General features: G+C 41.7%; 1 protein-coding gene across 2 annotated transcripts in view; it reads right to left on the bottom strand.

The window, feature by feature from the left end:
* Positions 1 to 23,815, bottom strand: part of Rab3gap1 (RAB3 GTPase activating protein catalytic subunit 1) — a 63,516-nt gene that overhangs the window by 4,448 nt on the left and 35,253 nt on the right. For both annotated transcript variants that reach the window (XM_052736808.1, XM_052736809.1), the window contains exons 11-23: positions 23,151 to 23,224; positions 19,692 to 19,784; positions 19,068 to 19,234; positions 16,446 to 16,535; positions 15,694 to 15,866; positions 14,255 to 14,309; positions 13,667 to 14,023; positions 9,942 to 10,079; positions 6,847 to 7,074; positions 1,354 to 1,450; positions 1,159 to 1,262; positions 756 to 871; positions 249 to 351 (exon numbers count right to left, since the gene is read on the bottom strand). In XM_052736808.1, the coding sequence (XP_052592768.1) occupies positions 249 to 351; positions 756 to 871; positions 1,159 to 1,262; positions 1,354 to 1,450; positions 6,847 to 7,074; positions 9,942 to 10,079; positions 13,667 to 14,023; positions 14,255 to 14,309; positions 15,694 to 15,866; positions 16,446 to 16,535; positions 19,068 to 19,234; positions 19,692 to 19,784; positions 23,151 to 23,224 (1,795 nt within the window). The remainder of the gene's footprint in view (positions 1 to 248; positions 352 to 755; positions 872 to 1,158; positions 1,263 to 1,353; positions 1,451 to 6,846; positions 7,075 to 9,941; positions 10,080 to 13,666; positions 14,024 to 14,254; positions 14,310 to 15,693; positions 15,867 to 16,445; positions 16,536 to 19,067; positions 19,235 to 19,691; positions 19,785 to 23,150; positions 23,225 to 23,815) is intronic.

Raw genomic sequence — 23,815 nt, 5'->3', positions numbered from 1 at the left:
GGAAGGTATAAACACGGTTTCCCATACCATAGCTCTGCCCTGGCTTACTAAGTCCCCACTAGCTTCTAGAACAATGAGTGTGAGATCCTCCTAATCTCCAAAGTTTAGGTCTGAACACACTTATCCTTTTCCTTAACTCAGTGGATCTCAAAGCCTTGGAAGCCCCGGAGTCTGACTCCTGTGTGCTGTCAGCCTGCTGTGGGACTCAGAATGTCATCCTGGCAAAGGCAGGCAAGAGACTCACATACCCGCTGAGCATTCACAAAGAGCTTGTGGATGATGCGGCCCGCGTGGCCTCTTCCAGCTCCAGTGACGGACACTTCGGGGTGCTCCAGCAGGCAGCTGACAAACCTAGAGCAGACAGATGGGAAGGAAGGGGGTGCTCGTGAGGCGGCCTGAGCCTCATCCGGGTGGTTCCAATGACAACTCCTAAACCCACCCATGGAAATCGGGAATGACAGAAATGCCTGATCCTAAGAGAACTGAGTGTCTCTGTCTCTAGTCAGAGGGGCAGGACTTCTTCATTTTGTTCTTTCATTCCTGGGTTTCCATCAATAGCCCTGGCTAACCTGGACAGCTCACCATGTACCCCAGGCTGGCCTTAAATTCAAAGTAAACCTCCTGCTGATTCAGCTTTCCAAGTACTGGGATTATAGCCAAGAGCCACCATGCCATCACACCTCAGAATTTTTCCATTTTTCTAGTAGACTGGCAGCTTGTCCTGCAGGCAGCCCGAGGCACACAAGGAACCGTACCTCTCAAGGTCTTCTTTTTCTTCCTCTTGCTCACATTTCTCAGTTCCAAACTTGGCCTTCAGGGACCGGGCTCGGGCTATGATAGCTTCCACGTTAGTGATCTGCAGGATGATTTCCTAGTGGAGAGAGAGGCACAAGCACTGAGGACAACAGAGATGCAGCGCCTTTTAAAACCCTTTATGAGCCGAGGAGACGGCTCAGCAGGGAAAGGCACTCACCACCCAGCCTGACACCCCGCATCGAGGGTGGAAGGAGAAAACCAATTCCTTCCTGACCTCTGACCTCCATGACATGCACGCACACCATCTTCACCATCCCATAAATAAATGTAGAAAGAAAATTTTAAAGTAATTACTGCTAGGTGGGGAGAGAACTCTTGGCAAGACCCTGACACAATGCTTACTTCCAACTTCTTGTCTTCGGGACTGGGAAAGTGCAGAACTTTACTGGAATGGGCTATGATCTGCTTTATAATCTTCTTAACTGAAGGAATGTTTTCCAGACTTTCTGTTATGGAAAGATAAAGAAACAGTTAAAAAGGAAACCAAAAACACTTCTCTGGAAACGCACTTAGGGACTAATCAATTGCGACATTTACCTTCTTCCTTTACCTTGAGAACAGCTGCATGGATCACACACGGCAGGAGGTGCCGAGCTAGGTCTGCAGGCTTCTGCATGGCCAGGTAGTGCAGCACCTGCGGGAGACGCAGGGGACACAGAAACTGCGGTGGCATCCCCAGGGCACAGCAGCCTGACACTGACTCTCTCCTGCCTCTTCCCTAGCTAAACAGCAGCCATGACAGAGGTGAGGGTCTGCCGCTAAAACACTTGGGAATGTAGTAACTACTTTTATACATTTTCCTGTGTCTTTATGTTATGCATGCAAACTAGGACCATGCAAAGAGAATGAGGATGATCTGTAAGTCACAATACATGACAGTTAACAGCAGAGTGCTTTCAATCTAGGATTTTTTTTTTTTAGGGCATTAGATATAGCCACTAATATTAAATGTGTAAATACTATCTTTGTAACTTTATTTTCTCAGTATTTCTAAACATTGTTAGTGGCCTTCCACAAGCTGCTTCTTTTTTTAATAGAAACTTTATTATTTCTTCTTGTAAACATAGAGACATGTGTAATACATGGACCCTCCCTTTAGTTGACAGCAGGAAATACAAGCATCATCTCACAGTGTGGTTATGAAGATGTTCACAGGCTTCAACACAAAACAGGTATCTCCCAGAACTTGTTTACCTTCTGTCTTATGTCCACTCAAACACAGAAATACAGATGGAATTTCTTCCTTAAAGAATAATTTATATACTTTTTATAGTTTGATCATTTAATGATGGTAGACTTGTATTACTGTTGGTCACTCAGAAGACAAACCTCTTGGCTCGTCTGTGAGGGTTGTCTATTTCAACTAGGCTGACTGAGGTGTGAGCCTGGACCTAACTGTAAGTGGCACCATCCCATGGGCTGAAGAAGCGAGCTGAGCGCCAGCATTCACTCTCTGCTTCCTGACTGTGGATGCCATGTGACCTTTCTCAAACAGCTATCTAGCTGCCCCAACACTATGTGTCAAGAGACACTGAGAAGCCATCTTTACTGCATACTAGATGGATTACTGCATTCTACATGGATTGGCAAATGTATAGTGTGTTTCATTAGAATATTGAAGCACAGATACCACACTGTTTAAATACAACCCAGTCCTGTTCCCTGATGGTTCTTCCTTTTCAGTCCAGTTTGAGCTGTTTTTACATGCTTATTAAAAAGAAGAGTTCACTCGTTTAACACAGTTCAACACTGTACAGTCAGTAGGACAGCCAAACACGAGTATTTTCACCACTCTAAAAAGAAATCCATTTACGGCCAACTGTGTTATCAACTCCACATCTGAGGCTGTTATGTTTACTTTTCCAAATGAACATTAGTATCAACTAAACTGGCTACATAATAACATCTTTTGGTATTTTTGTTGCAATTATGGTGAATTTACTGATTAATTGAAGGTAAAATGACCTTTTTTGAGACAGGGTTTCCCTGTGTTGCTTTGGAGGCTGTCCTGGAACTCACTCTGTAGTCCAGGCTGGCCTTGAACTCACAGAGATCAACCTGGCTCTGCCTCCTGAGTGCTCAGAACTGTTTCCCCTTAACTTTTCTTTTCTTTCTTTCTTTTCTTTCTTTCTTTTTTTCTTTCTTTCTTTTCTTTCTTTCTTTCTTTCTTTCTTTCTTTTTTTCTTTCTTTCTTTCTTTCCTTCTTTCTTTTCTTCTCCTTCTCCCTCCTCCTCCTCCTCCTCTTCCTCCTCTTCTTTTTTTTGGTTTTTCAAGACAAGGTTTCGGGTTTCTCTGTGTAGCTTTGCGCCTTTCCTGGAACTCACTCTGTAGCCCAGGCTGGCCTCTAACTCACAGAGATCCGCCTGCCTCTGCATCCCGAGTGCTGGGATTAAATGCATGCGCCACCACCGCCCGGCTTGGAGTTGATTTTTATACATAGTCGAAGTCAAGGATCAAGTTTCATTGTTACATATGCTGATATCCAGGTTTCCCAGCAAAAACGTGATGAGTGGTAGTTTCCTAGTCCTCTCTATTATATCACTAAAGTGCGGTTTATTCCTCTTAGAGCCCCATGAGTGTGTTTTTTTCTCTTCAGTCAAAATGAATCTTTCAAATATCTCCTATAGAGCTAGTTTGGAGGCCATAAACTCCCTCAGACTGATTTTTAAAAAAATATTCTTTGAAAATTTTATATATGTATACAATTTATTCTCATCTCATCCACCCCCTACTCCCTCCTTCCAACTCAGGACCCACCAAGTCTACCCCTCCTGACTTCATGTCCCTTTTAGTTTGATTTTCCATGCCGAGTTTTAATTTCTCCTTTAATTAGGAAAGACAGTTTTGTGGGTATAGTAGTCTGGGTTGGCATCTGTCCTTTCAGAGCTTCAAATACATTCTTCCAAGCCACCCTAGCCTTGAAGGCTTCTGTTGAGAAGTCAGCTGTGACTGACTGGCCTGACTTTACACGTACCTTGCCATTTCTCTCTTGCAGCTTTCAATGTACCTTCTTGGTTCTGTACATTTACTATCTGGATTATAATACAATATGGAATGTTGTTGTTCTTTGGTGTTGTCTGTCTGAAATTCTAAATGCCTCCTGTTTATGGGTGAGCACCTCTTCACCTAAATTTGGGGAAATTTCTGCTTTAATTTTAATGAAAATATTTTCTGTGCCTTTAGCATGAAATTCTTCATCTATGACAATAGTTCATAGATGTGGTCTTTTCATAGAGTCCCACAATCTCAAATGTTCTGTTAGCACCTTCTTACTACATTTTTGTTTCCAGCATTTTTTCCCTTTACTGAATTTCAATTTCATATCTTTTGTTGCCTTCCTAGTTCATTCAGCTGGTTAGTGGTGTCTTGGAATTCATTCAGGACTTTGTGACCTCTGACTTTATGTGTACATGTGCACCACATGTGTACCTGGCACCCAGATTCCCCTGGAACTGGAGTCACAGATGGCTGTCAGCCACCATGTGAGTGCTAGCAATAAATTCAAGTCCTTTTTTTTTTTTTTGAGACAGGGTTTCTCTGTGTAGCTTTAGGGCCTTTCCTGGAACTCACTCTGTAGACCAGCCTCCCTAGTGCCAAATCCAGGTCCTCTTAAAGAGCAAGTGCCACTAACAGCTGAGCTGCCAGCACCGTCTTTAAGACTTCTTTAAACGTACTTATAATCATTCTTTTTAATTGCTTCAGATTTCACCTAATTCACTCATGTTGGAGGACATGACTATTGGATTCATGGTTTTGTAAGCACTCAGGTTGCTACGGTTCCTTCCTGTTTCTTGTGTTTTGTGTTGAGATTTATGCACCTGGAGTTAAATACCCTTATTTGCTCATTGAAGTGTTTACAATGGTAAAGAGAGACTAGGTTCTCGGAGGGTTTTTCTCTGCTAGAGTGGTGTTCAAGGTACAAGGCTCAGCCCCCTGTGTATCCCTGGAAACAGAATACTGGATGACTGCTCGTTGGAGCCTGGACTCTTTGGGCATTCCTTCCTGGGCTCCACAAGGCTTGTCACACCCCTGGGTAAGCTTCTCAGATCAGTTCACAGATCGCTGTCACAGCCCTGAACAAATCTGGAGGGACTGGACTGTGAATGTAATCTTTTCAAGGTCAAGTTCAGGTAAGCGATGTTGGATCTGTCAGTGGGCCGTCCTCCACAGGTCAGGTGACTGATGCTGCTCCTTCCTCTGAGCAGTCACACACTCGTCTGCGGGAGAATGAGGGCTCCAGCTCTGAGCTGTCACTCTGATGTGGGCATCCCACTTGAAACCTGTCTAATTTCTTTACAGATCGTTTCTGAGTACATTTTCACCTTAGCACTGTGGGGTTCTCATGCAGAGTTCCTTTCCCACAGTCAAGAGGCATCTTACTGGCAGGTTGCAGTATGAAAGTTACACTTGAACACTTGCTCCGAATTTCCCAAGAGTGAGATTTACCCAGGGTAAGTCTAGGGTAGAGACGACTCCAAGCCTGTCACTCCTCCCTGCTGGTTCCACGTGAACTTTCCTCTCCTCCCTCCTCTCCTTTAAAAGGCCTGTGCCTGCCTACAGGCCTTGTCTGCTATGATGCTTAAGTAAAATGAAACTATGTACATGTAGTGCTTACAATACCAATGCTGCATTTCTGCTTTTAAACATGTTTTATATGTGTGTGCCCTGCCCTTCTCTATTCTGGCAACACACAACCGGAAAGTGCCATCTTCTGCCGTTTCTTTAAAAAAGTAAGCAGTGGGAGGTGGACCGTCATCTTTCGTTTCTGTAGAGTACTTATTAATCTTCCCCTTATTTACTTCTTTCTCCTTCTTTTTCTGTCCCTAAGGGGTACCCTCTCTTTTCTACAGTCAGCCATGTATTACTTAAAGATGGAAACAGGTCCTGAGAAATTCACCAATGACTTCATTATGTATGAACATGAAAGACCACTTAGGACAAACCCAAAGGATATGTCAATCACTGGACACAGTCCAGCCTCTTGATCAACCAAAAGACACATGAACAACAGATATCCGAGGATGGGGCCAGGATAACATGGCTTACAGTTAACTACAGTAAATGCAACCCAGTAACACAGTTGTCTACTATTATAACCAAGTATCATGTACACACAAGGCTGGATGTACAATACTTTTACACAGCTGGCAGAACCTCACACAGGTGTGTAAGAGCCTGGCCCTCTGATGTTCTGATAACTAAAGCACAATGGGGCAACAAGGTCTTATCTTCTGTGACCATCCTGACCTCTGGGGTCCTGCAGCATCTAACAGTGATGGGTTCTCCCCAAGGCTCCACTGTTGTCCCTCTCTTGACTTTGAGGACTGCTGCCCCTCTTCCTGCATCCACAAGCTTACAGCAGAGGCAGCACCACTGGAATCTGGCTCATTTCCTTACTCACTGTCAGTCTGAAGATCTCTATCATTTCTATCTCTAATAATGCTGGAGGCATGGATTTACTCACTGTTAAATTTACTCATGGGGATGATGGAAGGGTCAATCAGGAACCAGGGAGGCCCACTATTCTCTAGAAGTACAAGCATTTTTTGTTTTGTTTTGTTTTTTGAGACAGGGTTTCTCTGCATAGCGCTGGCTGTCCTGGAACTCATTCTGTAGACCAGGCTGGCCTTGACCTCACAGAGATCCTCCTGCCTCTGCCCCTCAAGTGCTGGGATTAAAGGCGTGTGCCACCACCACCCGGCCCGAAAGCATTTTTTATACACATAAAGTTTGACTGTTTCTCCCTTTTCAACTAAAGACTTTGAACAAGACTCATGTACTCAGATCCCCATGTCTCAATATTTCCCCTAATAATTTTCAATGAATTTCTTAGGACACGCTCATTTTTATCACTTCTGATATAAAGTATGAGACACTACGATGCAAGAGTTCTATATAAACCACAACTGTCTTTACAACTAGCTCTAAAACATGATATGAGGTACACAAAAGCTTATAGAATTTAAATGTTTTGCTTGTTAAGTGTGTGCAAACTATCATGTCTAAGATTTAATAATAATTTCCTATTACCTTTTCAGCCTCTCGGGTGTCATCAAACAGTCTCCTCTGGCGTCTCGCTGGAATGGGCTTAGCAGTTTCCCAAGCTTCCACCCACATGTTGCTGGGGATCTTCATGCGGGCACTCAGCTCTCCCTTCAGCACCACATTGCCCTTCTCGTCAGTCACCTCCTCTTCAATGTAGTCCCTCGGCGAGTACCACCTCACAAAATCTTCCAGAACACAACCTGGATTAGCTGCCTAAGGCGAAAATTCAGCAAAAGAAAGTTTAAAAAAAAAAATCAACACTTACTGACAAGCCTATTTGCAAAATCATACTCACACTTTAAGTTTGAATAAGCACATTTAAAATGGGAGATGTTTACGGGGGAAAATTTTCATATGATGACTTTGTACAAACTTTGTAGTATAGCTACTCAGTACTTAACAAAGCAGTTAATAAACTCAAGTGTGGTAAATTAAATAATGCACAGCTCAATCAGAATACCACAGTGACAGAAACTGTATTTTTCTCCTCGGTTAGTCAACACCAGCACTGCAATAAATATCAGCTAGCCTTACCCATGTTCTATTACACAACCAAACTCTAAGGTTTCATGGAAAAACACCAGCATCTAAGCTTCCATGCTGTTAAGGAACTGAAATCCCACTACCATTGTTCAGGCTTCTAAAAGCAAACATTAAAGTTCCAATCACTGCACAAGTACCTAGAATTAACAATTATTTATGCCAAACTCTTTTCAGCAATTCTACTTTCAAGCCTCGAAGATAAAGAGCCTCACAATGCTTGTGGTCAAGTGTCCAGTATTATTCACAGAGTACTAAGGATGGGCATGGTAAGCACTGTTGGTGAGAACAGTCTGTTTCAAATTTATGGCTAAACTTATGGGGTTTAAAGTCTAGCCTGAGCATCCCTCAACTAAGGAGTTCTTCACTAATTCTAGAATCTATTCTTGTAAGGCAGCGCCACAGTCTGTGACAGTGACTAGGAATTTATGCAGAGGTCTGGACCCTACCCAGGCAGCACACGCATCTGAGTAAAGACAGTGTGATGGCTATCTTTGAACCCTGACTCGTACACAAAGTAAGCTTAATAGAAAACAATATTCAACTCCTGTGTTACAGCCCTCCCCCTGCCCCAAGTTCTTAGTAATACACCAGGCTGGACGACACTACAGCCATGGCTTATCTTCTCTTAGCTGTTAAAAGACTTATCACAAGGGGTGGCCCAGAGTAAATCCTTATGATGTACGGATGCTTCGTGGCACACATCCAGCCCCACCCTATGCAGAATGAGAAAGGCAACCAATATATTCAGAGCAACTACTTACTTTTAAAAGCATCTATCCCACACAGCTGTGTTTCTAAGAACCACCTTACACGTGTGCCTCTAACTACTGGTTAAAACAATGTTATAGATTTGGAGGTGCCCGGCTTCATCCAAAAGCATTTAATCAGCCGCAGTTCTGTCCCTGCACAATGTTAAAAGAACTGCATAGTTCCAGTCTGTAATATCTTCCTGTGCACACCTCTGCACAGAGAAACTAAATTAGAAGACAGCTGGAGGTTGGAAGGAAAACTGCAGCGGGGATGCACATTTCTTGCTGTTCCCATCCACATCAGCCACTCCCTTTTTGGTCTTATCCAGAGAGAAATTTGGCTTCTCTTATCCACCATGCCAACTATTTTCAATACTGCACAGCAGAATAAAAGTCACAAATTTCTGTTATTTTCAAGCTCTTATGGGAAAATAAGCCGAGAAGAAAAGGCCCCCTTTTCTTGTCACTGACCTCCAGCAGGTAGGGAAGAAAGTGGGAAAGGTAGTCATGAAGTGCTTATGTTTAAAAAGAAAACACAAGTATTTCAGAAAGAAACCAAACTCAGGCCATCCTGCAGGACAGATGTGGACTGAGACGGGCTATGAACTGGGAAGACAGAGGCCTCTGTGATGGAAGAGAAGTCCAGAACTTCACGAGTAGATAGGGAAGCCTTAGGCCCACTGGCCTCCCCTTCTGAGTTCCTGTTCACATTCAGGTTGAGTATTCTGTAATCCAAAATACATGGGGCTGGAAGTGTTTTGAACTTTTTTTAGATTTGTGAATTTTTACAGACACAAAATGAGCTCAGAATCAAGTCTAAACATGAAATTCACTTACTTTTCATGTACACTACATACATATACACACACCATGATAATTTTGTGTGTGAAAGTCTCACAGTGTGGAATTTCTACTTATGGTGTTAGGCCAGCACTTTAAAGTGTCAGATACTGAGGGCTGGAGAGACGGCTCAGCAATTAAGAGCACCACCTACTCTTCCAGAGGACACTGGTTCAATTCCCAGCTCTCACATGGTACACAGATATATATGCAGGCAAAATAGCTACACACATAAAATTAAAAAGTTTCTGATAATGGATCACGTAGCATCTTACAGTTAAGGACAAATCAAATGTCACTGTTACCTGAATGCTGGGTGTTGTACACCTAAGCATTCATCCAAGCCCACAATAACCTCCTCCAGGTAGCAAATACTGACTCTTCTGAGAAACTTCCCATAACTAGTCAACAAGTCAGTTACGTCTCAGACCCTGCATTCTTTGACGACTAGTCAGTTAGACATAAATCTTCTCTCATAAGCTCAACAGACTAAATACTGTATCTCCCTCTACCTACTCAGTGTGTGGTGCCCAAATGTTTGTTGAGTAATAAAATTCACATTAAACCCCAAGAGTTTCCTAAAAGCTTTAAATTGGCCATCCAGCCTGGTCTACAGAGTGAGATCCAGGACAGGCACCAAAATTACACAGAGAAACCCTGTCTCGAAAAACAAAAAACCAAAAAAAAAAAGCCTTAAATTGGTTAAGCACACACAAATGAAAAAACATCCCTACCACAGAGAGAATTTATTCAATTCTCAATTTTGGAAAGCAGGTTAATTTTCTTTTTTCAAACCTAAGAAGCTGTGTCTGATATGTCCTTTAGGGGCTGAGATAGCGTTTTGTAACAAGTAATAAATCCAAACACTTAAAAAAGACACGGCCTTCATGTCACAGTTTCATCCCAGAATAGCTGAAAGTAGACCCAGCGCTCTGAAGTGTAACCCACCTTAAACGACTCCATATCAGAAAGCAGACAGGCACTCTGCATGCGTGCGCGGAGGTGCGCCCCCTCAGCAGATGTCCCTAATTTAGCTAAAACCTCAGACTGCTCTTCCAGCAGATCTTCTGTCATGGGTGCTGGTTCCTGTGAAGCACGAAAGGACAAAAGTTACCAGTGGCCCCTTTTAGACAAAGAACCATAAAAATAGAATAAAGAGTTATTTCTGCTCATGTAGCCATAGCACACACATTTGAAAGAATTCAGAGAAATACAAAATTTAACAATCCTCCATTTAAAAAGTAACAAATTAAGAATAAATGACTCTCTGGTGCCCTATTCCTGATGGACAAGACTACCAAGTTTCCCTTGTCAAGAACTCAAAGCTAAGACAGGGACTGGCATTTACTGCATACGTTTCTGCCTATTAATGGTAGAGAAATGAAGTCCTAATGATTATGCCATCACAAACTGCAACAAAAGGTTTTAGTGCAAAAAATGGGCTGAGACTGATCACTGTTAGACTGATCAGTACTGATGTGAGGTCACAAAGGTCTGTTTCTTTGTTCTAGAGCTACCATCCACCACTTTTAATTAACAACAATTAAGTACCAGGTAAGCCTTGCTGACACACAGGGTGGACAATGACTGGTGAGGCAGGATGGCATAGTGGTTCAGATAAACAGTCCCCAAGGCATTAAGTCTATACTGGAATCCCATTATGGGACCTCATTCCTTTCAGAGGCTCTGTCTGAAGGCTAAGTCCTGGTACACACTTAGTAAACACTAGCAGTTATAAGAAAAACACATATAAACCTCATTCTCTCCCTCAAACTAAGTATGATTATTAAGCAGCCAGGTTTACAAATTACATGAGCTTCTACTGAAACACCACACTTCAGAGCAGAGGCCTTCACTCCTGCTTTTTTTTTTTTTTAAAGATTTATTTATTTATTATGTATACAGTGTTCTGCCTGCATGTGTCCCTGCAGGCCAGAAGAGGGCACCAGATCTCATTACAAGTGGTTTTAGCCACCATGTGGTTGCTGGGAATTGAACTCAGGACCTCTGGAAGAACAGTCGGTGCTCTTAACCACTGAGCCATCTCTCCAGTCCTTCACTCCTGCTTTTATGGAGCTATTTTTTATAGCTGTGAAGTCACAGGAGGGAAGAGAAGGTTTGGAAAAATTACTAAATAATAAATATGAATGAACCACTAGTACAATAATATACATGAATCCAAAACAAAACTATGCTGAAAGGGTTAGCCATATAAACACACGTGTAGCTAGGCATGATGGTACAGGACTGTAATCCTAGAACTTGGGAGACGGAGGCTAAAGGATCTGGGGTTTAAGATCATCCTCAGCTTCACAGTCAATTTAACACCAACGGAGGCTACATGAAACCTGACTCAACTTTCTCCCTTCCTCCCCACATCAAAAGCCAAGAATATTTCTGTCCTAGTTAGGTTTGCTGGAGCAATGTTGACCAAAACCACCTTGAGGAGGAAAGAGTTTATTTTATCTTATAATTCTCAAGTCAAAATCCATGGCCGAGGGAAGTCAGGGCAGGGATTCAGGGCTGGAGATTTCTTCAATTTCTAGCAGCAGAAATTGCAGCTGAGGCCATGGAGTCATGTTGTTTCAACTGACTGCTGTGTGACTTGCTCAGCCTGCTTTCTTATACAGCCCAGGACCACCTGCCTAAAGGTGGCACCATCCAGCTGGCTGAGCTTCCGTCCCAACATGAATCATTCACCAGGAAAATGTCTAATGGAGCCAATTCCTCCAGTGAGGTTTCCTCTTCCCCGGTGACTCTCCTTTGTGCCCACATTGACAAAAACTAATCAGGACAAAACTGTATTATCCTGTGAACATATAATACAAATGGTTCCACTTATATTTTATTTATTTATTACTGTATGTGGACCCATGACAGATCAAGCAAAGGGGATCACATACAATAATCACATGCATTGCTGGTGAGGATACAAATCAGGTTAGAGACAGAGTTTCGTAATAGCTACGAAAACATTTCATGATATATAAACCAGTCAATTCACAGGAAATCATGGGCAATAACACTGAAGGATGCTTAAGTTCATCGAAAGTCAGGAAAACAGCCAGGCATGGTGGTGTACACTTTAAATCAGCAGTCAGGTAACACAAGCAAGCAGATCTCGATGAGTTCGGGGCCAGCCTGATCATCACAGTGATCAGGGCTACATAGCAAACCCTTTCTCAAAAAAGAAAGGAAAAGAGAGAAAGTCAAGGAAACAGAAGACACTGCACCAGTACACCACTGACAACGACACTGACTGGAAATGTGGGCTATGAAAGTGAAGTAAAATATAAGTAATTTCAGTGCTAGAACCTTATTGTACTTTCTTGCTAAACTGCCATGGCTATAATGTGTTAGCATACACTAAACATGTCATCATATGAGGAAGGAAGAAAGTGAGAGTTTATATTTCCATACCCTTTAATTTACCACCGATGAGGATGTAAAACAGGTACAACCTTTTTAAAGGGAGCTTGATAACATCTATCCACTTACCTCGGAATGCCATTTTTCTTATGTAATGGCAGGGACTCATGATACAGACTTATTTAAAAGAATAAAACCTCGCAAATGACATGCACCATGATCATCAGGAATAATTAAATAAGCTGTAGCTCTTCCATGTATTAGAATATTATGCAGCAATTATAAATGGCACAGATGTATATATAATGGTAAGAGGTGACCCTCAAAACAGGATAAACAAAGAGCTGAATATCAGTGCGCACATTCAGAAACAAATAAAATCCTAAGTATCAATATGCACACATGAATGCAAAGAAACAAGTAGAAACACGAACTCAAACTAGAAATAAGAGTTACTTCTGAGGATAAGAACTGAACCAGTGGGCAGTAGCTTGCTATTTTTACAATAATAGGTACTCACATATCACTTATGCAAAAGCCAACCACCAAAAATGAATTGTTCTTCCCTAGATACCAAGCTCTGTCCTAATGGTTTAAAGCGGTTTTAAAAAATGTTTGAAGAAATAAAAAACCATCCTAATTGAAGGGCTATTATTTTTGTTCTTTCCATTCCATATTCTTGGAGTATTCCATACTCAGTTTAAGAAATAATAATTCCACGAGGCTCAGGGACCACTGTGGAAGAGGAAGACCAAACCTAATTAGCATCTCTGGACCTGACAGGCCACTGCACTTACTGGTTCACAGCAGCTGTAGCTGCCTGCAGAGGATCAAGCCAGTCAACATTCCAACATGGAGTGGGAAGGAGTTCATGAGCTCCCACCCATGACTGAGGAGCCATGGATAGGCGATGGCTTCCAAAGAGAAGAGAGTCAGTTTTCCTTTACGGGTGCGGCTCCTGGTAGGCCAACCATGTTCCAGTGGATGGCTCCAGACCCAGGAGTATAGGGGGGGGAAAAAAAGAGGATACAAAGCTAGGGAGAGTAGGGAAGGTCCAGATTCTAGAAGTCAGGGGAGGAGGTGAGAGTGAGTATGATCAAAACACACTGAATGGAATTCTCCAAGAATTAATAAATCACCTTATATATGGTGAGTACTATCTACTAAAGCTTCAAAACACCACTCAATTTCAGAGTGACAGACCTGAAAGTTCCAAAGTTCACTTCAATTCCAAACCTAAACAGACTTTAAAGAATCTCCCCTAACACCAAAGGACACTGAGTTGGAAGCCCTGGTGCACACACCTGGGTCACGGGAATGTAGAGAGGTTCCCCGTTCTGCAGCAGAGTGAGCTTCCCATGCTGGTGCAGGCGTCCTTCCGGCTTGAAGTTGGCCGTCTCCTTGGAGCCTCCTCCTTTCTTACCACCCTCCTGCCCATTTCCTTTAAGGTCTTCAGTATCACTGAGGCATTCGAAGAATTCTTCTTCACTATCGCTCCAGGAATCCCAGGATTTCCCCACTTCTCCCTTTTCCTTCTCTGTGTCTCTGAGATGGTCCAGGCCTAGCTGGCCCCCTGAATATGCATTAGTTACATTATCTGAAGGGCTCGTCTTTTTCCCCTCATCGCGTGCTTTCTTTCTTTCAATACAACAATTTAACATCTGCAGAAAACAGAAATAACATTTATGGCTGAATTAGAGAAAAGCAAAATGTATCAACTACTTGGGTATTTCTTTCTACTCTTTCCCAGGACCTTGCTAAGAATTATCAGGATTATAAGCAACCCGGGAGCAGCACAAGGAAAACAGCCTATATAAGCCATTACTGCACTTAAGTGTTACCTTAAGCTTTGTGTGTGTGGGGGGGGGGGGGGGCGGGGGGGAAACAATTACCTGTAGTTTCTGATGGAGTAAACAACATCTTAGATCTGGTGGTCCACTTGTTAGTCTACCAAATAAGGAGAAACAGAGCTTAGTTTAGTAAAATTCTATCAGATAAGCCTACTTATACACGGCCATATTTTTAGCTATATTGTTACAAAGCTAAAACTAGATTTCTTTACATAAGCAAGCCAGCTTCCAGGTAGATAGATATGATTAAAAGTTTAAACTTTTAAACTTTAGGAGGATATCCTAGCTCACAATCAACAGCAAATAAGAGACATGTGAAACCTAAGGGCAAACTCACAACAGCTTCCAAGCTAATGAGAAACTTGAGTCTCTAAACCCCCCCACAGGAAGTACCAAGTGCACAGTACTTTGCACATCACACAAACTAAAGTCATCTGTGCATTCAGCTTTCAATTATTAGGTGGATTCTCCTTATACAAACCAAGGTCTCTCTCCCTGGACTCCCTCTGGTTCTAAACCACTAGGTTCTTCTCCTCTGTGCTTCTGCATGTGTGATAACTTCCAGAGCAAACAGTCAAGAGAAAATCCAGATCAACAGAGACTGCACACTTCCTATCACAAAGCACTGTTGGGTCAGTGGCCATGTTCTACTATTCACACCACTTTCTCCTTAGCACAGGTAGACAAGCACTAGCCTAAGTACAGGCATGTATGCTCAGTAAACGGTCTATTCAATTAGTGAAATGTCCACATACAAATATTCAGGGTAATGTTTAGTACCTGAACTTTTAAAATATATGTACAGATGACTTAAGAAATACAAAGAAGAAAAAAAAAGTACTTTCACACCTGGGAAAACTATTAACAGTTGCCTATATTTTTCTCTAATCTTTTTTGCTACACCTACATATCAGCATAATTGAAAACATCCTGTGATGTATTACCATACCTAATCACTAATACAGTTTCTATGACTTAATCTTGTTTGTTCGTTGAGACAGGGTCTCACTGTGTAGCTCTAGCTGGCCTGGAACTTGCTATGCGGAGCACACTGACCTTGAACTCACAGAGATCTGCCTGCCTCTGCCTCTTGCCTCCTGAGTGCTGAGAAAAAGGCATGTGCCACCATGCCCAACATAGTTTCTATGTTAAGGTTCTTGAGGGCTGCAGATGTAGCTCAGTGGTAGAGCACTTGCCTAGCATGTATGAGGCTCTGGGTTCAATCCCAAATACACCACCTTAAACAAAACAAAAAAGATTCTAGAAGAAAACCTTGTAGACACACAGCACAATTTAACCATTCCACTGACATTTGGTTGTCAGGCCTTTTCTCCTATTATAAATGGACTGCAATGAACACCTCTGAGCCACGCTGGATCCACATTTCTTACTACTTTTACAGGAAGAATTCCTAAAAGAAGTCAGGTGTTTGCTGATTAAAAAAAAATACTATCTAAACAACTGGAAATTAAAATTATTACCCTGGAATCAAAAAGTTGTTTTCCCATCTGAAGCGCATTTCAAGAACAAATTCCTGCCAGAGATGTGCCACTCCCTTCAGCCCTCCATGGTAGAAATTGATCATACAGAGACACAGGGCCAGTTTGTATGTTAAACTGTCAGAGGGCGCAGACTTGAACTGATTGTACAGAGTCTAAATGTAACAAAAGAGAAACAAACAAAGCCTGTTAATAGCAAATCTGCATGCATGAATAAACAGTCGGAGAGAAGAGTCCCATGAAAGGTAACCAGTGAGAATCTGCCGCAGAACAAACTTAATGATTTGGCAGGAACTCTAAAATAAGGGTACTCTGACAGCTATGTACAGTATACTATTACCTTTTGCCTCCTAAAAGCTCTTGGCTACCCAAAACAGGGATCTCCCCAAACGTTCTAAGCAGGTCGTTATCTGAGTGGCTGTGAACTCCACTCAATTTTCTAAGATTTTATTTTTGAAGGGTAGATGGGATGGGGCGTGATTCAAGACAGAGTTTCTCTGTGTAACAGCCCTAGCTGTTCTGGAACTCGTTCTGTAGCCCAGGCTGGCCTTGAACTCACAGAGATCCACCTGCCTCTGCCTCCCAAATGCTAAGATTGAAGGCATGAGCCACCACCACCTGGCTCCAAGACAGTTTTTAAAATGAAGAGATACTTAAGTTACCATACTAGACATTCAGCAGACCTCTAGAAATTAAGTGCATTTAAAATATTTTAATGTGGAACTCCAACTTACATAGTCTTCACCCTCTGGTGGAGGGTTGCTAGTGTCTACTGAAGCAGCTGCATCTAGTGGCTTCTCAGAGGCAGCATCTGGGAACAAGAACTGGGGAAGGGATAGTATGGGTTAAACTTTCCTGCTTTGCTGAGTTTTCATTTTCTTTCTTTTCTTTTTTGAGAGACAGGGTCTCACTATATAGCTTTGGCTAACTTGGAACTCAATATGTAGACCAGGATGGCAAAGAACTCACAGAGATCCGCTTGCTCTGCCTCCCAGGTGCTGGGACTAAGTGTGTGAGCTACCAACCACACCTGGCTATTCTGTTGATTTTTATGACCCATAGAAGACACTGTCGGACTTTCCAGTGGATTTGCTGTTAAAATTATGGAAATGTTCTTACTGTGGTGTCCAGCTGATTCTATATTCTGTCAAGAGAAAAATGTTTTCAGTAATATACAAAATTTCAGAAAAATTTCATTCAAATAACCACTTGTTTCTGTGAGCTGAACAACAGAGAAGCCAAAGTCTCATCACCCTGATTCCATACTCATCAAATGATACATCATGTGTAAGTAAAAAAATGAGGGGGCTGGAGAGAAGGCTCATCCGTTTAGAGCATCCGCTGTTCTTCCAGAGGACTGAGTTCAATCTGCAACAACCACCTGGTGGCTCACAACCATCTACAGTGCGATCTGATGGCCTCTTCTGGCATAAGGGTGCCCATGCAGATAGAGCACTCATGTACATAAAATAAATAAATCTCTAAAAAAAAATGTGAATATCTTTAGAGTCAAAACTGTAACAGACAACCTAAAAGCACCTCTGTATTTAGGCTGAACCTGTGGTAATTCATCCACAGGGTTTCATGTATGAAATACTAAAGGCATGGTCTGACAGACCCCTAAAAAAATGAGGAGCGTGAGCCTGCAATGGCCAATGAATATATCTTCTCTAAGTTAGCACGGTGTGTGTGTGTTCAGACAGACAGCAATGCGATGGGAGGTTTCAGTGTCAATGACAAGTGCCTGTTTAATCTGCACTCAAAACCTTTAAGGTTATTGTTTTTGAAGACAAAGTTTCACTATAAAACCTAGGGGAGACTAGAATTCATGATCTTACTGCCTTAGCCTTCCAAGTGCTAGGCTTATGCCACCTTACCAGGCTGTAAGGATACATTTTTAAGGAGTCTTCTTTATAGAAAATTACTTTCTTTTATTAGTATCCAAACTGTTTTCTGATATTGTTACCCAATAATCTATCTTCTCTGCCACATAAAACATGCTCAGACTTCTTAGGTTTGTTTTTTTTGTTTGTTTTTTGTTTGTATGTTTTTCAAGACAGGTTTCTTTGTGTAGCCCTGGCTGTTCTGGAACTCACTCTGTAGACCAGGCTGGCCTTGAACTCATAGAGATCCATCTGCCTCTGCCTCCTGAGTATTGGGATTAAAGGTGTGCACCACCACTGCCCGGCTACCTTTTAGTTTTTTAACCAATATTTAAGAGACTTATAAAAATTAAAGTAACTACTAAGTACTAAGAGCCAGTAGAGGGACATTTACAAACACTATCTCGTTCTCATGTTACCTGTATTTATAATGTACCTTGTTCAGAAAAATGTCAAGACATATGCTAAAGGTCAGCCTCCAGTACACATACAGCATTCCCTTCCCTTCATTACACTATACTTGAAGAGTTTCCCTCATGACTATATTATAACTACAACTAAAATACGAACAGCTATCATTAAATAAAAGGTCTATTACATGTCAGATAGTACCACACATGGCCCTTTAATTTTACAACAATCTCTAGCTTCATTTTTTTTTTCCTGGTCATTTTGAGGCAAGGTCTCTCTATGATGCATTTCTGGCTGTCCTAGACTGGCTATGTGGACCAGAACTCACAGAGATCCGCCTGCCTCTGCCTCCTGAGTGTTGGGATTAAATGCGTGCACCACCATGCTTGACTATCAGCTTTATGTGAGAGATGAGAAAGCCGCAGTGACTTGTTTGATGTCAGTGGGAAGTCTGTGGCTCCCAGCCCGCACCATTCCAATTACATTACACCCAAGACCCATTCAACCCTCTTCTTTGTCCCCTCTAGTCCATACTGTACAGATTTTTCTAGACTGTCCTCCTAAGAACATTTTGAAAGTTCAATCTCTATCACAAGTGTGTTTTAAGAGTGTTAGACTGTAAGACAAAAGCGCAGTGCTACATCATACAGGCTTTCTGCTACCTGCCCGTCCTGACCCTGATCACTCCTGTGGAAGCACTCTACAAACACCACTGTTCAACATGCCCTCAGGCAGGAGAAGCCCTAGGTGTGATCCCCAGCACTGCAAAGCAAAACCTCAGCTCCCAGTCCTGTGCTTGACTTAGCCCCCCGCACCCTCTTGAGGAAGCCTCCCGACTCCCACACGTGACTACACACACTCTTTCTGCTCTCTTCTCACTGCCTCCTTGTTCTGTTGACTGTAACTCTACTCCCTTCTCTCCACTAACTAGCAATAGTCTCTGAAGGTGGAACTTAGTTTTATACTCTAAGCTCCCAATCCAGTGCTCGACATAAAGAAGAACTGAACAGACAATGAACACGTGCTTATGCAAACACACATAAAAGCAAGGCAGCTACTTACCAACAGAATGGTGTTGAGAACATCATTGTTCAGTGGTGACTCTTCTCCTCTGTGCTTCCGTATTTTCTTCTTTGCAGTATGTACCATATTTGAAACTGATAATTTATGAATTGGAACTGGTGCTGGTTCAGTCAGCTTTGACAGAGCATGAGTTATATCAGCAACTTCTACAAAGTAGAAAGAAAAGCAAATTATATCACCAAAAGTGGCAGGAAAAGCGATCAGTAAACTGATGACATTTACATGCTTCAGTTCTTTACACAAATGTTACATGCTCTCAGAATTATAAAATTATAAAGTTCTGATTCAAATGTTCAGCTTTACATGAAAGTGTGGGTATCACAGATATCACACAAATTATTTTCCCTCATGGAACTTCAAAATGAGTATCTAAAACTCTGCTTTTCAGAATACCTTATTACTATGTTTTTTGGTGGGAAGAACTGACTAAATGCATTTGCTGTCTTAACAAGCTCTGGGTACAGCCTGGAAAGAAAGGCAGCTGTGCAGTCCATCTACACTTGCTCCTCCAACTTAACTCAAAGTGATAAAATGTTGCCAGAATATCTGCCAAAGAGCAAGGGCAAGGCTTGTGAGGAATATAAAAAAGGAAAATTAGGTCACCTTTTCCTTCTTCTTCAAATGTGGATCGTCCAAGAATCTCATCAGTTGATTCCTTTCGACGGCAAATTTTTAAAAATTCATTGACAAAATCACCTACAAAGAAAAAAAAAAACCCTACTCATTCATGACATTTAAGTCCAAGAACATAAGTGCATGTCTTTTAACAAAAGCTATAGGTAAGATATGGTTGGGAAGCCAGGCGGTGGTTGACACCTTTAATCCCAGCACTCTGGAGGCAGAGGCAGGTAGGTCTCTGTGAATTCGAGGCCAGCCTGGTCTACAAAGTGAGCTCTAGGACAGCTAGGGCTACACAGAGAAATCTTGTTTTGAAAACTTAAAAAAAAAAAAATTTAAAGAAACATACTGTCATTAATAAGTATTATTCTAACAACATCAGCTGAATGTGACATATTAGGTGATACAGAGTAAAGGTAGGCATGACTGAAGAGAAGAAAGAGAAAACATCTCCATGTGTGCTAAATGTAAGAGGGAAATAAGGAAAGGTTTCAGAAGACCTGCAGAGATAACACTTTAAAAAAGGGCATAGAAGCACATAATCTCCACACCCAAGAAGCAGAGGCAGGCAACTCTCTTTGAGTTCAAGGCCAGCCTGAGCCAGGTCTACACAGAGAATTCAAGACTAACCAGGGTTACACAGAGAGATCCTATCTCAAAGGGAAAAAAAAAGATAAAGAAAATATAAAAAAGAGAAACAATTCTAGACACAGATTCTAAATGGCAATTACTATTTTTCAAGGTACTTTATATTTCACATAATCTTCAAATAACCTGCTAGGTGAACCAAAGTATATTTACATACCCCTTTCTCCATAAAATAGGTTTGCAGATGTGATGCAACTTGGCTTAATGCCTAGCTGCTGCTTCTTTTTTAATTCTTTGTGTCTTCCACACCATGCAATCTCCATCCCATTCATTCCCCATCCCTTTGTACCTGCCCTCTGCCCTTGCAATCTTCCCCATAAAACAAAATAAAACTTGAGAGGAAAAAAAAGGAAAAATCAATCTTGTTGTGGAAGCTGTGTGACACAGTGAGTCACACAGTAAACCCTTTTTATATCTATACTTGCAATTGTTCATTGCAGAGTCATGGTCTGGTTCAAATCCTCTGGCTTCTGCTACCCTATCGATGCTGGGCTCTCACTGGACTCCTCTTGGTTGTCCTATTGTTGCCCTGTGTTGTGGAGATCCTGCAGCTTTGGGTCTGCAGAACCAGCCCCTTCATGTGCTCCGGCAGATCACAGATGTGGTGGACATTTAGGTGGGCCAACTCATAACCCTAGTTCTAGGCCTGGGTGGCAGCTGGGTTGGTCAGCCCACCAGCTCTCCCCCACCTTCACCACCAGGGTGAGCACTAATGCCCAACTTTTCAAACTGTGATCACATAATTGAATGATTTCTACACACACACACACACACACACACACACACACACACACACACACACACACAAATTGGAAACAGTAAAGGGCTTCTGAATGTGCAATGATGAAAAAGTAACTCAAAATCAAACATAATAAATATGAGATGTTTCTGGCAGTGCTCACACATGCTGCACTGAGACTCCACTGCAGTCCTGCTTCTGAACACCCAGTATGCACTACACAAGATGCTGTGACTCCACATAACACCTCAGCTCGGACCACTCTACTGTATGCTATGCACTGCAGCATTTTTACTGGACATACAATGTTTTCTGCCTTTGTATAAACATAATGATATAATTACAGAAAAAGACAATATTTTCTTTTTTTTTTTTTTTAAAGATTTTTTATTTATTATGTATACAGTATTCTACCTACATGTATGTCTACAGGTCAGAAAGGGCACCAGATCCCATTACAGATGGTTGCGAACCACCATGTGGTTGCTGGGAATTGAACTCAGGACCTCTGGAAGAGCAGTCAGTGCTCTTAACCTCTGAGCCATCTCTCCAGCCCGACAATATTTTCTTATCATTATTCCTCAGCATGAAAGAATAATATAAGTGTATCCTCAGACTATACTAATAGACTGTTTACTTTTAAAAACTGCTGAGTTGAGTTTCATAACAAATAGTTCAAGTGAATTTTGATTTGAGATTAGAAGTGAACTTCTAACCATTTCTGAAATGACCCTAAACATAATCCTGCCACTTTATATTACATGTTTATGCAAAGCAGCATTTTCAGAAGTGACAATTACAGAACTAAAAAATCAACTCTGGGAGCTGAAGAGATGGTTCTATGCTGCTCTTCCAGAGGATCCAGATTCTATTCTCAGCACCCACATAGCAGCTCACACCTCTCTGTAATTCCAGTTCCAGGGGATCTGACACCTGCACATAGACATGCATGCACGCAAAAATACCAATGCACATAAAGTAAAAATAATAAATCATTAAAATCAACTCTGCAAAATGTTAAAAATGCTAAGATTTAATTCTGTATGTGAAATTAAATAAGCACATTCATCTCATTAGTAACAAATTTGTTTCACCTCTAATAAATAGTGGAGTTCTATATGTGTGTGTACACACACACACACACACACACACACACACACACACACACCCCCCAAAGAATCAGCTTGAATAACCTTCTCAGTACATGTTTGCTCTCTATACCTATTTCATTGATAGCTAGTATCATGTAAAGATGCCTCCATGAAAAAGGGTCATAAGTGGAGGGAATTGGAGCAGCCCTGCTCCAGGGCACACTAGTGGTCATGCTCTGTGCCCCCACAGCACAGGCCCAGAAGGACATCAAAAGACAAAGAGGACTCAACTGAGGATGCAGACTGTGATGGAAAAAAAGGTGACATAGTAACATAAGAAAAGCAAAACCAGATGTGAGACTCTAATAGAGAATGCTGAAGTACAGATTCATTAAAGAAACCCTGCTATTCCGGTTAATAAAAGATTCACGGGAGCCAGGCGGTGGTGGCACACGCCTTTAATCCCAGCACTCGGGAGGCAGAGGCAGGAGGATCTCTGTGAGTTCGAGGCCAGCCTGGGCTACAGAGTGAGTTCTAGGACAGGCTCCAAAGCTACACAAGAAACCCTGTCTTGGAAAAACCAAAAAGATTCTCTATAATTGGTAAAGACTTTTTTTTTATAATGTATTAACTGAAGAGGTCACAAAAATGTAAAATAGTATTTTGAATAGATGAAATACGGCTGGAGAGATGGCTCAGTGGTTAAGAGCACCGACTGCTTTTCCAGAGGTCCCGAGTTCAATTCCCAGAAACCACATGGTGGCTCACAACCACCTGTAATGAGATCTGGTGCCCTCTTCTGGCCTGCAGACATACATGCAGGCAGAACACTGTATACATAATAAATAAATAAATCTTTGAAAAAAAAATAGGTGAAATAAAGTATAAAGAATGTATTCAGGGTTCCAATCTGGAAAAGAGGTAGATATGTGACATTTCAGAAAGGGACATAATGATGTACCTTACCTAGTAAACACTGGGGGTTATCAGCTTTTCGAACTCTAACAGACCAATGGGGAGCTTGAACAGGATCCAAATCACTGGAACGGAATAAGACAGTAATTATGACTATCTCTGAGACTTATAAATGTGTCACTATGCAATGGAATGAGAACTAGAGAGTCCACACCCCTGGAACCGGAGCACCTGGGAGGCTGGGCAGGAGGCTCACCAATAGGAGGCCAAACAGGGCTACATATTGACCTTGTCTACAAATTTAAAAAAAAAAAAAAAAAAACCCAGCAAAATAAAATAAATAAAATGCAGTTTATCTAACTACGTTCTATAAGGGGAAAAACAGTTCATCTTTCATCCCCTCCCCTATCTTCTGGAGACAAGCTAGCCTCTACCTCTTAAGTCTTCAGCCTCAGTCTCCCATGTGCTGGGATCGTCGGTATACTCTACCACACCCAGCGACATTTTGCTTCGCTTAAACTTCCTATTATCCAGACATATACTACCATTTAAGCAAGTTGTTAAAAATATAAAATCTTAAGACATGAAACTCTAAGACCAAAATAAACAAATAGATTACCAAGATCAAAACAAAATTTAAAAATATAAAAATTAAGAGATTCACATTAATAACCAAATGAGACAAATACATTAAAGAATACAACAGAAAATAAGAA

The sequence above is a fragment of the Peromyscus californicus genome, unplaced genomic scaffold (assembly GCF_007827085.1).
Source record: "Peromyscus californicus insignis strain IS unplaced genomic scaffold, ASM782708v3 Scaffold_14__1_contigs__length_90479793_seg_2, whole genome shotgun sequence".
NCBI lineage: Eukaryota > Metazoa > Chordata > Mammalia > Rodentia > Cricetidae > Peromyscus > Peromyscus californicus.
The sequence above is the reverse complement of the archived record's forward strand: the minus strand, read 5'-3'. Positions and strand labels throughout refer to the sequence as shown.